The sequence below is a fragment of the Myotis yumanensis genome, unplaced genomic scaffold, assembly GCF_028538775.1.
Source record: "Myotis yumanensis isolate MYYU_CA2020_CCGP unplaced genomic scaffold, mMyoYum1.0.hap1 SCAF_1, whole genome shotgun sequence".
In the NCBI taxonomy this organism is placed as follows: Eukaryota; Metazoa; Chordata; class Mammalia; order Chiroptera; family Vespertilionidae; genus Myotis; species Myotis yumanensis.
This window is the reverse complement of record NW_027223752.1, coordinates 57,926,008-57,940,337: the sequence shown is the minus strand read 5'-3', so window position 1 is coordinate 57,940,337 and position 14,330 is coordinate 57,926,008. Positions and strand designations below refer to the sequence as shown.

Genomic DNA, 14,330 nt, shown 5'->3' with positions numbered 1-14,330 from the left:
GCTGTGCTACTCAATCTCTTGGTGAGTCAATGTCCTCAGCTGCAAAATGGGGATGCAGGCTAATGATAGTGCCCGCCTCAAAGGCTGGCTACGAGGACTGATTGAGGCAACACCTGACCAGGGCTCGCCAGCCGGCCCGCAGTAATCGCCGAATATTAAACAGGAGCAGTTTGTGGCGAACACTCTATCCTACTTGTATTTCAGGTCTTGGCTTAGTCACCAGCTCCTCTTGGGGGTGTTTCCTACACAGACCAACACCTAAGGCCAGGTTGGGTGCTCCGTATGGCATCTCCTCTTCCACCAAATTACCAACACCTGCCATCTCTGTGTCCCCACCGGATTGCAAACTCCATGAGGACAGGGGGCAGTTGATTGCTAGCTGCTGGGAGGGACACATGGTAGGCACTCAATCAATACTGAATGAATGACTTGGGGTGAGGGTCCTGGCGACCCCCAGGGATATGGCAGAGCCTCCTGGGACAGCCAGGGTGGGAGTGGGCCGTCAGAGCATCTGAGGATGAAGGGACAGGTGGACCTTGACACCGCAGACGGCAGCGAGAGCCCCGGCGTCCAGGGGGGACGCGCACCGCCTTAGGGGTAGGATGCCTTGCAACTTTGCCCGTCCGCTCCCTTCGGAGAAAATGCAGCCCGACGGGTAAGGCGAGGGCTCTCGGGCCGCCAACGGCTCCGCCCCCGGGCCCGGCCCCGCCCCTCCTCGCCGTTCCCGCCCCCGCCCGCCTCGCCCCAACCGCGGTGGCTACTGGCCGGCGGCGCCCCACGCAGGCGGGACCGCGCTCATTCCGCCAGGAGCAGCGCCGCTCGGAGCCGCGTCTCCTGCCGCTGCGGGATGCTGCGCTCGACGTCCACCGTCACTCTGCTCTCCGGCGGCGGCACCAGGACGCCCGGGACACCCAGCCGGAGGGTGAGTAGCTGGGGACGGAGCCGCCGTGGTCCTGCTTCCCCGGTCCAGCCGCCCGGCAGGAGGGGCCTGGGGAAGGGGGCGCGCGGGAGCCGGTCCCTGGCCCCGACGCCCCACCTTGGCTCAGCCTTCGGATTCCGCTCCAGATCCGGCCTTGACCCTTCCTCTGGACGCCTCTGGGGCGGAAGTGTTTAGGGGACTTTCTGGAATTCCCAGAGATTTCCTCTCTTTCCTGACTCCCCAGCCAAGTCAAGTTTACTGGCACCATTTTAAAACGCAAGGGGGAACATCTCTGCAGTATCCCTACCGTGAGACGCAGAGGTAAAGAACGTCTTTGACATCCAAACCTCCCTCCTTCCAGCGATTGAAAAAGGGTGTCTGGTCCCCACTGGGGATAGAATAACAGTGCTTGCCGGTGGAGTGCGTTTAGCCAAGGTAGTCTTCACCGGGCAAAGTCGGGGCCAGCCGCTGGGGCCCAGTTCCCTGTGACTTGCATTTATGCAAACCTCTTTCTTCTTTCTGATTTAAATATGAGCACAGTGGCGGCAGAAGCAGCCCTGGGATAGCCTTGGGCACCGTCTCCAGGGAGGTTGCCCTTTGGAAGCGCTCTGTTTCTCTGCGACCTTTTTTGCATCTTTTCTCCCCTCTCCAGGTGCTCTGGGAAAGACATGCTAGGCACATGCAGGTTGCATCTTTCTCTTCCAGATCAGCACCGCAGAGCACACTGCCAGGACCTTGGCTTGAGCTTCTCAATTCATCTATTCAGCATGATATTCAGTACTTATGATCTGGTGCCTCTTTTCCACGGTTGAGACATCTCTAGTGTGTTTCCCCAGGGTTTAGCTAAATGGGTGATTAAGTCCAAGTCAGGGCCACTTGGCTATCTCGTTGTGGTCTAGTCTTGTAGGCATGCATAATTGCTTTGGATATACTTCAGCTGAGTGACTAGCAGTTGCCTTATGCTGTCTTTCTTTAGCTCTGGAAGGAAGGCGTTGTGTTACTTTTGGGTGTGGACCAAGTGATGAGTTCTGGGCTGTGTGTGCAGGTGTATGAGTGTGTGTGTGCACACGCCCATCTGCGCATGAATGTGCACACACACAGAACAGTTAGGATCGACAGAATTCTGGTGGTTCAGTCATTAGCTTCATAAAGCATGATCCCCATTAGGTCCCAGTGGGATTCCAACCACAGTCCCGGCCTTATCCAAGATGGGTGTTTGCCTTTTTCTGTGGAGATCCTTCACAGTTGGAACACACTTACGACTGAGAAAGAATAGAGTCACTGAAAGGCTAGCCCTGAGCCAGGATGGTCATGTGTGAACCAGATTGCAGGAATAGCATTGTCTAAGTCCCCCTCCAGAGGTGGGAGCTGATTGGAGCAGCCGGAGTACTAACATGGGTGGATGCAAACGTGACAGGTACCAACTTTTCTGAAGATGTTTTCTCAAAATTTAGTTTCAAGAATTTCTTTAGTTCTACGTGTTTTGGTGTCTGGCACAGTGGACGCACTATTAAGGAGGCTCTGCCTTTTGAATAAGACAAAGTATTCTCTCTAAATACTTTGGAGAGAAGGGGTCAGGGCCCTGAGTCAAACCATGCAGGGCTGTTCTGAGCACATGAGTACTTGTTTTGAGAAGATTTCTAAAGGTTCTAGGATTTCTTTTGTGATTTCCACCTCTGTTCATGATTTGCAAATGTCATGAGTACTGTCTGTGTGTGTATGTGTGTGGGGGGTGTGTGTGATGAGAGGCTGTGACCTTTTGATCGATGCTTGATTGATTTATTAAACAACATTTATAGATCTCCTCTTGTGATTCAGGGCCAGACACTGGGGTTCACTCTATCTGTGGAGGCAGACTGTCAGGGACTACCATCATACAGTGTGAGGGTTGCCCTAGTCGGGTAGAGTGTTGGTAAGTCCAGTGGAAGCTGCAAGGACAGGCTCTTCTGGGAGCATCTGAGCAAGGCCTCCCTCTGCAGGAGATACTTGAGTTTAGTCTTGCAGGATGAGTAGGAGTTTGCAGGGCCATTGACATTTTTGGGATGCTGAAAGGAGGAACTATCGTTCTTCTGAATGGAACTCTTGACCTCTACTGTATATCAGTGGCATATTGGGCCTGCTTTAGAGCAACACACTTATTATTGTTTTGAAAAACAGGAGCACACTGTCTTGAAAATAAAGTGGTAGACCAAACAAGTAATCATGAAACATGTTCCTGAAGTCGAAAGTTTTTCAATAAACTCTGCACTGTTCTGTCTTTCCTTTCTGATGTTGGACAAGAGATGGTCTTGAACAATAACGTTGGCCATTAAAACAGCATTTCTGTTTTCTTACCAAATTAGGGGCTGCAGGGGAACCAGGCTGTGTTGGTGTAGACATTCAAGCCAACCAGAAGTGGCGGTGACAGCTGACACTGAGCAGGGAGCTCTCTGAGTCAGCTGCCAGGGGTGGTGTGGCCAGACCAGACTGTCACCAGTTATCCTTCATTGAGTGGCTGCCACCTGCAATTTATACTTCCTTCGTATCTGAAATCATCTTTCAAGGAAGAAAACAACAACTGTAGGTGGGAGAGTAATTTCTGTCAGCTGATAAACAAAGCTCTAAGAGGCATGTATGGATGCCAACAGCAGGGGTTGTGAAATTGTTAAAACAATCTGCCTCCAAACCAGTTGTGCTCTAAAAATAGTTTTATCTATGGCAACAGCAGGAAGATAAATTGGCTGGAGAATAACCATAGGCAGAAAAATGACCTTGGAGAATGGGGAAAATATCTTTAAAATACCGACATTGCTTCATGATTTTGAAACAAATTTTGTAAATGCAGTCAATCCCACTGAACGAGCCTTTGAAGTGAAAGGTCAGTTGTGTGGCCAGGTTGTGCGCTTTTGGGGGAAGGCACATGTTGCTTTGTGCAGCCAGATAGTTTTGGTCAAGCCGTCCAGCTAGGGTGGTGTGAGACCTGTCAAGGGTGTCTTCCCGCACCATTAGATATTATGAATATCGCCTACTGATAATAAGACTGTTGGCTGATGTTACTGTTATCATGGCCCCTCAGTGGCATATAAAAACAAAACAAAACCAAACCCTGGCCCTGGCTGGCTGGATAGCTCAGTTGGTTAGAGCATCGACCAGGTACGCCAAGGTTTCAGGTTTGATCCCCGACTAGGGAACATACAAGAATCAACCAGTGAGTGCATAACTAGGTGGAATGACAAATCAATGCCTCTCTCTCTTTCCCTCTCTATAAAGTCAATCAAAAAAACCCAAAACACTAAAAAAACAAACCCCAAACCCAACAAGGCCACAAGGCTAGGACTGTCTCCTAGCCTGCCCTTGCCCACATTTCTGTTTATTTGGCAGAGGATTCCTCTGTTAAATGCCAGATTGGGCTGCCAGTCATCACTTCCTAGCTCATGCGCCACTCTCCTGGGTCCCATTTCTGCCTGATTGGCTCAATATAAAGAATTCTCTTTCGCTGAGCAATGAATGGGCCAGACAGGTATTTACCTCATTTCCCTTTCCTTTTCACAGAAACACTGTGTGCATAACTTCTGTATTGTCCCACAGGCTCTGAGGAAGGGACACGGGTGTTGTGGGACCTCAGGGTCTAGGGAGGGAAGTTGGCTGCAGCATCTACCAGGGAGGGCATGGGCAGGGGCCTCCTGAGCCAGACCCTGCTGACAGGCCAAGTTGCAAGGTTTGGGAACCCTGGCATCCTCGGGGCTTAGCCCAAAAGCCTCTGCCACTAAAAGTTGACAGTCATATCTCAGAAAAAAAAAAGAAAGAAAAAGAACTGTCCCAGCCGCTCTGGTTTGGTTCACCTGTCTTGCTGTGTCAGGTGTAGGATGAGTCCACAGGACTGTTCAAGAAACTTGAGACCTGGAAGCTTCTAGTCACTTGGGAAACCCTTTGAAGTCAGTCAGCTTCAGAAATTGTCTAATTGAGTTCAGGGGGCTGTGGATCCAGTGCTAACTAACCAGAGACCATGTTGAAGTGTTTCGATCTAAAATGCTTTCCGCGTTGGTCTGCAGACCTAAAGGTCCCCAGGTTCGATTGGTTGCAGGCTCTTCCCCAGCCCGGGCCCTGGTTGAGGCGTGTGCAGGAGGCAACCAATCGATGTATTTCTCTCACATCGATATTTCTCTCTGTCTTTCCCGCTCTCTTCCACTCTTTCTGAAAATCAATGGAAAAATACCCTAGGGCGAGGATTAAAAAAAAAAAAAATGCTTTCAGTGATTCTGTGTGTCGTGGTCTTAGAGCTTCCTGTGGCGATCCCTCTCAGGCTGAAACAATTCTAGTATTGCCCAACACGCTGAAGAGTAACACGGTGGCATTTACTGCTTTTCCCCCTTTAGATGAGTGATATTTCCTAAACGTCAGTCACATTGTTGACTCTTACTTGTTCCTTAAGGCCAGAGTGAAATGCAAAATTCAGTCACCCGAGTCCTGCTTCAAGAGCCCCCTCATTTTGTGGACATGCAGACACTCCTGGGACAGTGCTCTGGAAGGTCCCTTTGCCAGAGAAACTACAGACCCCTTAGTTTAGCATCCAGGTCCCTCTGATCTGCCTTTCGTTCCCTGTCTTCTCCCCCCGCCCCCCATGTTTGTCCCAGATATTCCAAACTGCTCGCCATTCCCCAAGCTTTCCATGCTGTTCCTTGCCTTGCTGCCATTTCTGTGCCTCTCCTCTGATGAAGGGTCATCTCCCGGAAATGTGCCCTGAACCCTCCTCTTCCGTGTGCCCCGAGAGGCTTGTGAACCCTGTCATTGTTTGCATCACCTACGATCAACTACTTCAGGGACCCTCCCTCCCCAGGCCTGCTGTACTGGGTGCCTAAAAAAGAGGCGGTCACCAGGGTCCTAAAGGAGCCACACTTAGCATTGCATTGGCAAAGGGGAAAACAGGAAGGGAAGCTGGGAGCAAAGCCAGCCCATCAGCCCTGGCTCACCTGGGCAGGAAGCAGGTGACACATGGACGGGGGTGCTGGTCCAGGTGAGGAGTCTGACAGTTCTGGGAAGGCCTCCAATTTTGCAGTTACCTCATCCTGTTGCATAATTGGAGTTTCATTCCTTTGGTTAAGTCAGTGGTTCTCAACCCTGCTTGTACATAGCATCACCAAGAAGCTTAGAGTATCTGTGCCCAGGCACCACCCCAGACCTTTTGAACAAGAACTTCAGAGAGCAGAGAATAACATCCGTATTGTTCAGGAAGCTCCCCAGGTGACTTCAGCGTGCAGTCAAGGATCGCAACTCCTCCTTCCAGCTTTGCTCTCCCCTTACAGCTTTTGTGGAAATGCCGCCACTCCGGGGACAGTGTTCTGGAAGGTCCCTTTGGCCTCGTGGAAAGGCCAGGCTGTCGGGAGGAACAGGTGGGGGAGTCATACACTGCAGGTCACACTGCTATCCCTCTGAGCATTCACTTACCTGCGTGCTCTCCCTGATCTTGGCGTTCGCACATTGTGTGCTGGTACAGAAGTGAGCCAGCATGACAGGGAGAGAGGTCACATTTCCTATTTAAGAATTTTGTCTGGAGCCAGCCCTGACACGGGAAAAAGTGTCCGACTATATAGGTCAGGGGTCAGCACGCTACTACCCTTGGGCCAAAGCCAGTCCTTGGCCTATTTTGTATACTTTGAGCTAAGCATGATTTTTATAGTGGCCTGGGAAACCTAAATGTTTACTCTCTGGTACTTACAGAAAAAGTTTGCCCCACCCTGATGTAGATAATCAGGCCTTCAAGTTCAGGGCCGCAGCAGAGATAAGAGGCCTGCTCCAGAACAGGCATGCCCTATTCCACACTGGCCTGAGCTTTCTGGAGAGTTTATGCTTATGCTGAGCAGAGACGGTGTGGGATCCATCCTCCCGCCACAGCCACAGGGTCCACACCTTCTCTCTTTAGGTGGAGCTGGGCAAGGGCCCCACAGTCACAGCGCAGACCAGGGCTGAGAGAAATGTAAATGCAGTTGGCTAATTTCCTTAGGGAAATCCATGGTCATAAATGGGTTAGCAACACCTGTCACCGCTCAGGGTCATCTTCTCCACCCCTTTTTATGTGAGATGGATAGTTTTCCTCAAGGGAGCCCAGGTGCCTGAAGCTGAGAGCATAATGGCATGTAGATCTGCAGCCCTCTGCCTCCACAAAGGGGTCAGAAACAAGCCCCAGAGAGCATGCTTAGCTTCCAGGAACCCTGAGTTGCAGACAAGGGCTTGCTTGTGTATTTTCTTGTGGCGAAAGCTTGAATGCTTGTGGTGGTGGCTCGAATGCTGTCTGCCCTTCCCTTGCTCTCCTTCCCATGGGGGTTAGTTTGAAGAATGTGGGAGGCTCTCTAGGGAGTTTCAGGCATATTCTCCTTACTGCGTATTAGTTCAACCCCAAAAGAAATCCATACTGGTATTTACTGAGCAAGGGCCTATGTTGTGTTGATTCTATTTTAAGCACTGTAAGGGCTACCAATGCAATGAGGGTACACAGCTTGCCTGATCTCTCCATTTTTTCCCTTCTGTCCATGTTGCAGTGTGCGGACATAACAGGAGGTACCCAATAATTGCTATCGAATCACTGAACTCAGGTTTGAGTTTTAGTTCCTTCCTCCAGCGATGGCTCCCAGCCTTCCATTAGAGGCCTTGCTTCTGCAGCAGCCATTTGTAGATTGTTAGAGGTTGTCCTCTGCCTATTTGCCCATTTTCTCTTCTACTCTAGCTTAGGCTGCTGGCCCACTTACCATTCTTAGAACAGGCCAGCTTCTGTGCCTTTGACCAGCCTGGAGCAAACACCTTGTGTGGTAGTTGTCTGTTATTCGGACTATGAGTTCTCCAAACCTCACTGACTTGAAAAGTTCTTTCTGTGCTTCTATACCCAGTACAAATGTCAGCTCTAGGAGCCTTTCCATATACTCTCCTGCCTCCTGGTAAGATGATTGTTCTCCTCCCTATATTCCCATAGTAACCAAGGACGCTTACAGAGGGGCTTAATATGTGCCAGAAGTTGTTCTCAGCCCTTAACATGTATTCGCTAATTTAATCCTCACCACAGTCCTAAGAGAGAGGTTCTGCAGTATTGTTGGCTCTGTTTTACAACCAAGGTAACTGAAGCTGAAGATCAAGTAGCTTTCCAAAGGCTTCAGAGCTAGTAGGTGTCGGGGCCAATATTAGAATCCAGGAAGTGGAGTTCACCAACCTGTCCTGTCCCTCAGGACCTTGTGTTGGTGTCACTAAGTGTTCCTGGTTGCCTTGTTTGGGTGTGCTTTTGGATTCTGAGCTCCTGGAGGCATGGCTGTTTCTTTTTCATCTTGGGGTCCTCAGAGCCCTTAAAAGTACTTTACAAGTAGTGGGTGCTCAGTAACTGAGTGATCAAATACACTGAGTCCATCTTTCTGCTTTTATGCACTGGAGGGGACCCTCACGGATAGGAGTGGCTGGCCCAATAGCAGTGGCGTTCAGGGTAGGTAATTTTCAGCATTCCTCACTGTTCAGAACACAAGGCGGAGCTGGCCGCTGTGGGAACCCCTGAGAATAAAGTACCCTACCTGCCTCTCAGGTACTGCCAGCCTGACTTGCTCTAACTATTGTGTATCTGAGTTTCAGGAAACCATCGAGATCAGCATCACCAAATGCTGAGGGATTTGCCTTGCTCTTACTCAGGGGGAGATTTCCCCACGAGTGGATTCCTGAAAACAAATGAATAAGGAGAGGTAAACCACACCAGGTCCACCTAATGGGTGCATTCAAGGGTTACTTCTCATAATGCTTCTGTTGAGGAACTCGGCGTACCTTCCAGACCACTGAGATGTCCTGTTTGCTGCTCCCGAGGCAGTCCTGTGGGTTTAGGAAAGGTTGATATCTTTCCTCCTACCTTTCTGATGCATTGCTCTCAATCTTTATTAGTGCTATCATTAATACTGTTATTATTTTAATTAAAAAACTTGCAACAGTTGCAAACTGCCGAAATCCCGCTTTCTAGAGACTACCACCACCATCACCAGTTGGTCGTGTTTCCTTAAAGACATTTTCCCATATAAATCTACGCCAGTGATCAGAGTGTATTTAAAAAACAAAAATGTGCCCTGGCCAGGTGGCTCAGGCTCAGTTGGTTGGATTGTCGTCCTGTACACCAAAAGGTTGTGGGTTTGATTCCCCTGGTCAGGGCACATACCTAGGTTGTAGGTTCAGTACCTGGTTGGGGTGTATACAAGAGGCAACCAATTGAGGTTTCTCTCTCACATCGAGGTTTCTCTCTTTCTCCCCCACCTTCCTCTCTCTTTAAAAATCAATAAAAAAATATCCTCAGGTGAGGATTAAACAAACAAACAAACAAAAATGGGGTTATTCTTAACATTATTTCAATGCAGCTTTTTTACCTTTTTTTCACCTGACAACATATTTGGCCATCTTATTAGGAAGGCATCTGGTCCTGTTCCTGGATTTAAATTGCTCTGGCTCAGCCTTGATTAAAGAATGCTAGCAGGGTTCTTAGGGTCCCATCAGAGCACCTCTAATGATAAGAGTAAACAATCCAGGGGCACTCTACAACTGCCAGATATCTTTGAGGTTCATTTTATTTTAATTCATTATCTGTCACCAGGTAAAACTGATAGTTCAAGGAATTGCATTCTGTTTACCCTGCGGCTCTGTATGCCATAGGGCATGGCTCTGCGAGAGCTGCAGGAAGTGTGCTGAGGAATATCAAAGTTTGGGGTGGGAAGATGAAGAATGGTTCAAGCCGAGGAAGGGGGCATCTCACCTTGGGGTGGTGGGACTCCTGGGGACCCCTTTGGGCCTTGTTGCCTCTTCAGTTTTGTAGTTTATTGCCCTTATGGATTACCCATCTGGGGCAATCGACTTACAAACAAACAAACAAAAAATCACAGTTCTAATGCCCACTAGATCCACTGACCAAATCATTATTTCCATGGAAAGCAGAGTTGTAGGACCAAGTAGGCTCATTTCATTTTGGAACTTGTAGGATGAGGAGACTATGGAGATAATAATAAAACTCCCTGATGTTGATAGAGGCTTACTCTGTGCCAGACATCTTTCTTTTATTCACATTTTGCCCTTGAGATTCAGAGAGCTCAAATAACTGTCCCATAGTCAACACAGAGGGTAGGTATTGGAACCTGGGTGTGCATGTGTGCACCTGTGCACACGTGTGTGTGTGTGTGTGTGTGTGTGTGTGTGATGTGGTACCGGAGAAAAGTACCTTATTTTCTCTGCAGAATTAAACTGTGGATTAGATCCAGCCTATCAGTGAAGATTATTGAGCATCACAGACTTGGATTGCCTATCTCAGTGATGGCGAACCTATGACACGCGTGTCAGAGGTGACACACGAACTCATTTTTTTGGTTGATTTTTCTTTGTTAAATGGCATTTAAATATATAAAATAAATATCAAAAATATAAATCTTTGTTTTACTATGGTTGCAAATATCAAAAAATTTCTATATGTGACACGGCACCAGAGTTAAGTTAGGATTTTTCAAAATGCTGACACGCCGAGCTCAAAAGGTTCGCCATCACTGGCCTATCTGGTTGAGTTACACTTCGATGTCTGTGTAAATGCTAACTGGTTTCAACCAGTTCAAGAGGCCTGAAGTCAGAGGGTTGCCTTTCTCCGGAGGAACTAAGATTCCCATCAGGCCCTAACAGGTTTGGCTCAGTGGATAGAGCGTCGGCCTGCAGACTGAAGGGTCCCAGGTTCGATTCTGGTCAAGGGCATGTACCTTGGTTGCGGGCACATCCCCATTGGGGAGTGTGCAGGAGGCAGCTGGTCGATGTTTCTCTCGCATTGATGTTTCTAGCTCTCTATACCTCTCCCTTCCTCTCTGTAAAACATCAATAAAATATTTAAAAAAAAAAAAAGATTTCCATCAGTGTTGTTGCCGATCAGCTAAGAGAATTACCTGTGGTAGAGTTGGTTTCTCTTTGGCCAACATGACTGGCAGCAAGTTTTGAAGGTTTGGTACACAATTAGCCACATAAGAGGCAGATAGCCTTGGGACCATTGTGGGACAAAGCTTGCCCTAAGGAGAGTAAGGATGGAGAGAGATCTCGAAATCAAATTATGTGGTTGAAAGAACTGGGATCGTTTAATCCAGAGGAAAAGAGGTTCAGAGGATAGGAGGCCTGTCTAGAGAAAGGGAATTGTACTGCAGTCCCCAAGGGCAGTGCTAGGTCTATTAGGTAAGAGTTCTGAGGGAACATGGTGTTGTAATGTACCCCGCGAATCACAGAAGGACGCCTCAAGAAGTCGAATTAAAGAATCACATTTATTGCAATCCGGGACTATGAGGGACCATTACGCTCTTCTCCCAAATCTCATAGTGATAAGATGGCAGAAACACAGACTTATATAGGCAAAGATCACAAAGGTATTGATTACATCCCAGGGTCTGGAATGAGGAACCTGGTTTGCAAAAAAGCAGTTTACAAAAGCAAAGCAGCATGTTGTCTAAATTATAGTTTTGGGTCTCCGGATCACTGAATTGACAAACACATTATCTAGAGCCCTCGGGTCTGGAATGAGGAACCTGGTTTGCAAAAAAGCAGTTTACAGAAGCAGAAGCAGCATGTTATCTAAATCACAGTTTTGGGTCTCTGGAACACTGAGTCAACAGGGACACGTTAACTGGAGCCCTCTGACCTTGGGATAATTGTGCTGTCTTTCCCAGGTAAAGGAAAATGTGTTTTCTAAGACCAGTATGACCACAACCCATGGGATATTCACATTACAATCTTAATCAAATGGGATAATTTATATAATTCAGAAAATCAAAATAACTTTTCTATTATTTTAGCAAACAAATAAGTACAGAAACCAAACAGCAGGGTTAAAGTTAAACTATAGTTTCTACCCGAGATGATTGCTACCATACTTCAATGGTAGTTCATTACCTGGAGGTAAGAGATGCTGGACAGCAAAGTGGGATGCTTCGGAGGGAGGTGATGGTGTATGTAGAAGAACTAACACGTGTCCCAAATGCCCACGTGTAGAAAATGTTACCCCCAGACTGGGCACCCATCTGCCATTACATTGTTAGCTGTGGGGTTTCCTTCATAGTGTTGACCAAGCGTAAATGAATCATGATGCTTTGTTACAATTAAAAATATCAAAGTTAAAACAGAGTGTTCCAAGGAAGAAAGAAATGTCAAGAGTTTTTATGATAAAAGTTGCATTCTTGAGAAGAATCAGCCCTACATTCTTATTAGCCCCTGGATTGGTCCAAGATAATAATCTTCCAGATACCTGGTTGTCTGGATAATGGAGGTCAGGTGATCTGGACACCTGAACATTCTTTAAATCCTTCAGGCGGATAATCAGAGGCCTATCTATAGGATCTGTATATCTCTATCTCTATCTCTATCTCTATCTCTATCTCTATCTCTATCTCTATCTCTAGCTATATCTACATCTATCTCAAGGCATTGATGCACACCTGGAAAGTTCAAAAGTTTAAGTCCTCAGGCTAGTTAAAATAAAATTAATTCCTCATGCTTCAGCCCATTTGGTCAGAACCAGTTTTGCCAGCTTGACTATACAGATTCTGTTTTAAGTCAGCTTAGCTGTACTGACTTCATCTGGTTTTCTTCACTTCATTCCTCCACAGGCTGGCAGGTTGGACTTAGATGGCCTTTTCCTCTTCCATCTCACCCTGGGCTTCTCGGCTACATGGCATTTTTGCTCAGAGCCCACCCTGTGGGTCAGTGCAGACCCAGGACCCTGCAAATCAGGTTGGGGGCATTTTAGTTTGCTGCGGCTGCTGTAGAAAGGGCCACAAACCAGGTGACTTAACAGACATGTATTGTCCCACAGTCTGGAGCTAGAAGTCTAAAACCAAGGTGTCGGTCGGGCTCTGTCCCAGGCTCCTCTCCTCAGCACGTTTACATGGTGTCCTCCCAGCATGCATGTCTGTCTCCACACTTCCCCTTTCCGTAAGGACATCGGGCATTGTGGATTGGGGCCCACCCTAAAGGCCTCATTTTAACGTAATACATCTGTAAGGACCCTGTTTTCAAATAAGGTCACTTCCTGAGGTGCTGGGGTTAGGATTCCAACATTTGAATTTTAGGGAGACACAAGTCAATCCATAACAGGGCCAAGCAGCACTCCTATAAGCTGAGCCTGTGCGGCTGTGGGCTGGGTACTCTGGGTGCTGCTGGAACCCTCCTTGGGCTCCCCCCCCCCCAATATATTTCTATTGATTTCAGAGAGGAAGGGGGAGAGAGAGAGAGAGAGAGAGAGCTAGAAACATTAGTGATGAGAGAGAATCATTGATCGGCTGCCTCCAGCATGCCCCCTACTGAGGATCAAGCCCCCAACCCGGGCATGTGCCCTGACCAGGAATCGAAAAGTGACCTCCTGGTTCATAGGTCGATGCTCAACCACTGAGCCATGCCGGCCAGGCTCCTTGGGCTTTTTAAATGGCTGGATCATTTCTCCCTGGGAAATGTCACAGCAGGACCAGCCTGTGACATAAGGGTAAAATAGACAACATGTGTCATTAGTTATTCTCATTGTTTTGCAAACACCACCACCATCTGTCTCCAGAATTTTTTTTTTCTTCTCAAATGGAAACTTCGTATCTATTACATAATAAGTGCTCATTCTTCTCTCTTCAGCCTCTGGCATAATGGATGTCAGGTGGTCTGGACACGTGAACATTCTTAAATCCTTTAGGCGGGTAATCAGAGGGTTATTATAGGATCTATATCTGTGTCACTGTTCTGCTTTCTGTCTCTATGAATTTGTATTATTGGCTTATTTCGCCCAGCATAATATCCTCAAGTTTACCCATGTTGTAGCATGTGTCAGAATTTTCTTCCTTTTTTTTTTTTTTTTTTTTTTTTTTTTTTTTTTTTAAAATATATTTTATTGATTTTTTTACAGAGAGGAAGGGAGAGGGAGAGAGAATTAGAAACATCCATGAGAGAGAAACATCGACCAGCTGCCTCCTGCACACCCCCTACTGGGGATGTGCCCGCAACCAGGGTACATGCCCTTGACCGGAATCGAACCCGGGACCCTTCAGTCCGCAGGCCGACGCTCTATCCACTGAGCCAAACCGGTTTCGGCAGAATTTTCTTCCTTTTTAAGGCTGCATAGCATTCCTTCCTCTGTACATACTACATTTTATTTATCCCTCATCCATCAATGGACATTTGTGTTGCTGTTGTGAATGATGAAGCTATGAACATGATTGTATAAACTTAAAAAAAAAACTTTGTGATTAAACGTACATGTTTATTGTAAAAATTCAATATATTGTCAAGTAGAAAGCAACCTCATACCCCAGTCGTCACTGTGTGTATTTTGGCCTCTATCCCTCTAGCTGTATTCTGGACTACGCATGTGAAATAAGGTTATTCTATATATACTATTTGCTGTTAAAAAAACTATTGAAATACTAGGAAA

General features: G+C 47.4%; 1 protein-coding gene across 2 annotated transcripts in view; it reads left to right on the top strand.

Moving 5' to 3' along the window:
- The first annotated feature begins 811 nt into the window (after positions 1 to 811).
- Positions 812 to 14,330, top strand: part of MYZAP (myocardial zonula adherens protein) — an 87,910-nt gene continuing 74,391 nt past the window's right edge. Inside the window, exon 1 of one of the 2 annotated variants that reach the window (XM_070421930.1) lies at positions 812 to 922. In XM_070421930.1, coding sequence (XP_070278031.1) covers positions 848 to 922 — 75 coding nt within the window. In that variant the 5' untranslated portion in view covers positions 812 to 847. The remainder of the gene's footprint in view (positions 923 to 14,330) is intronic. The other variant, XM_070421908.1, reaches the window with a different exon arrangement.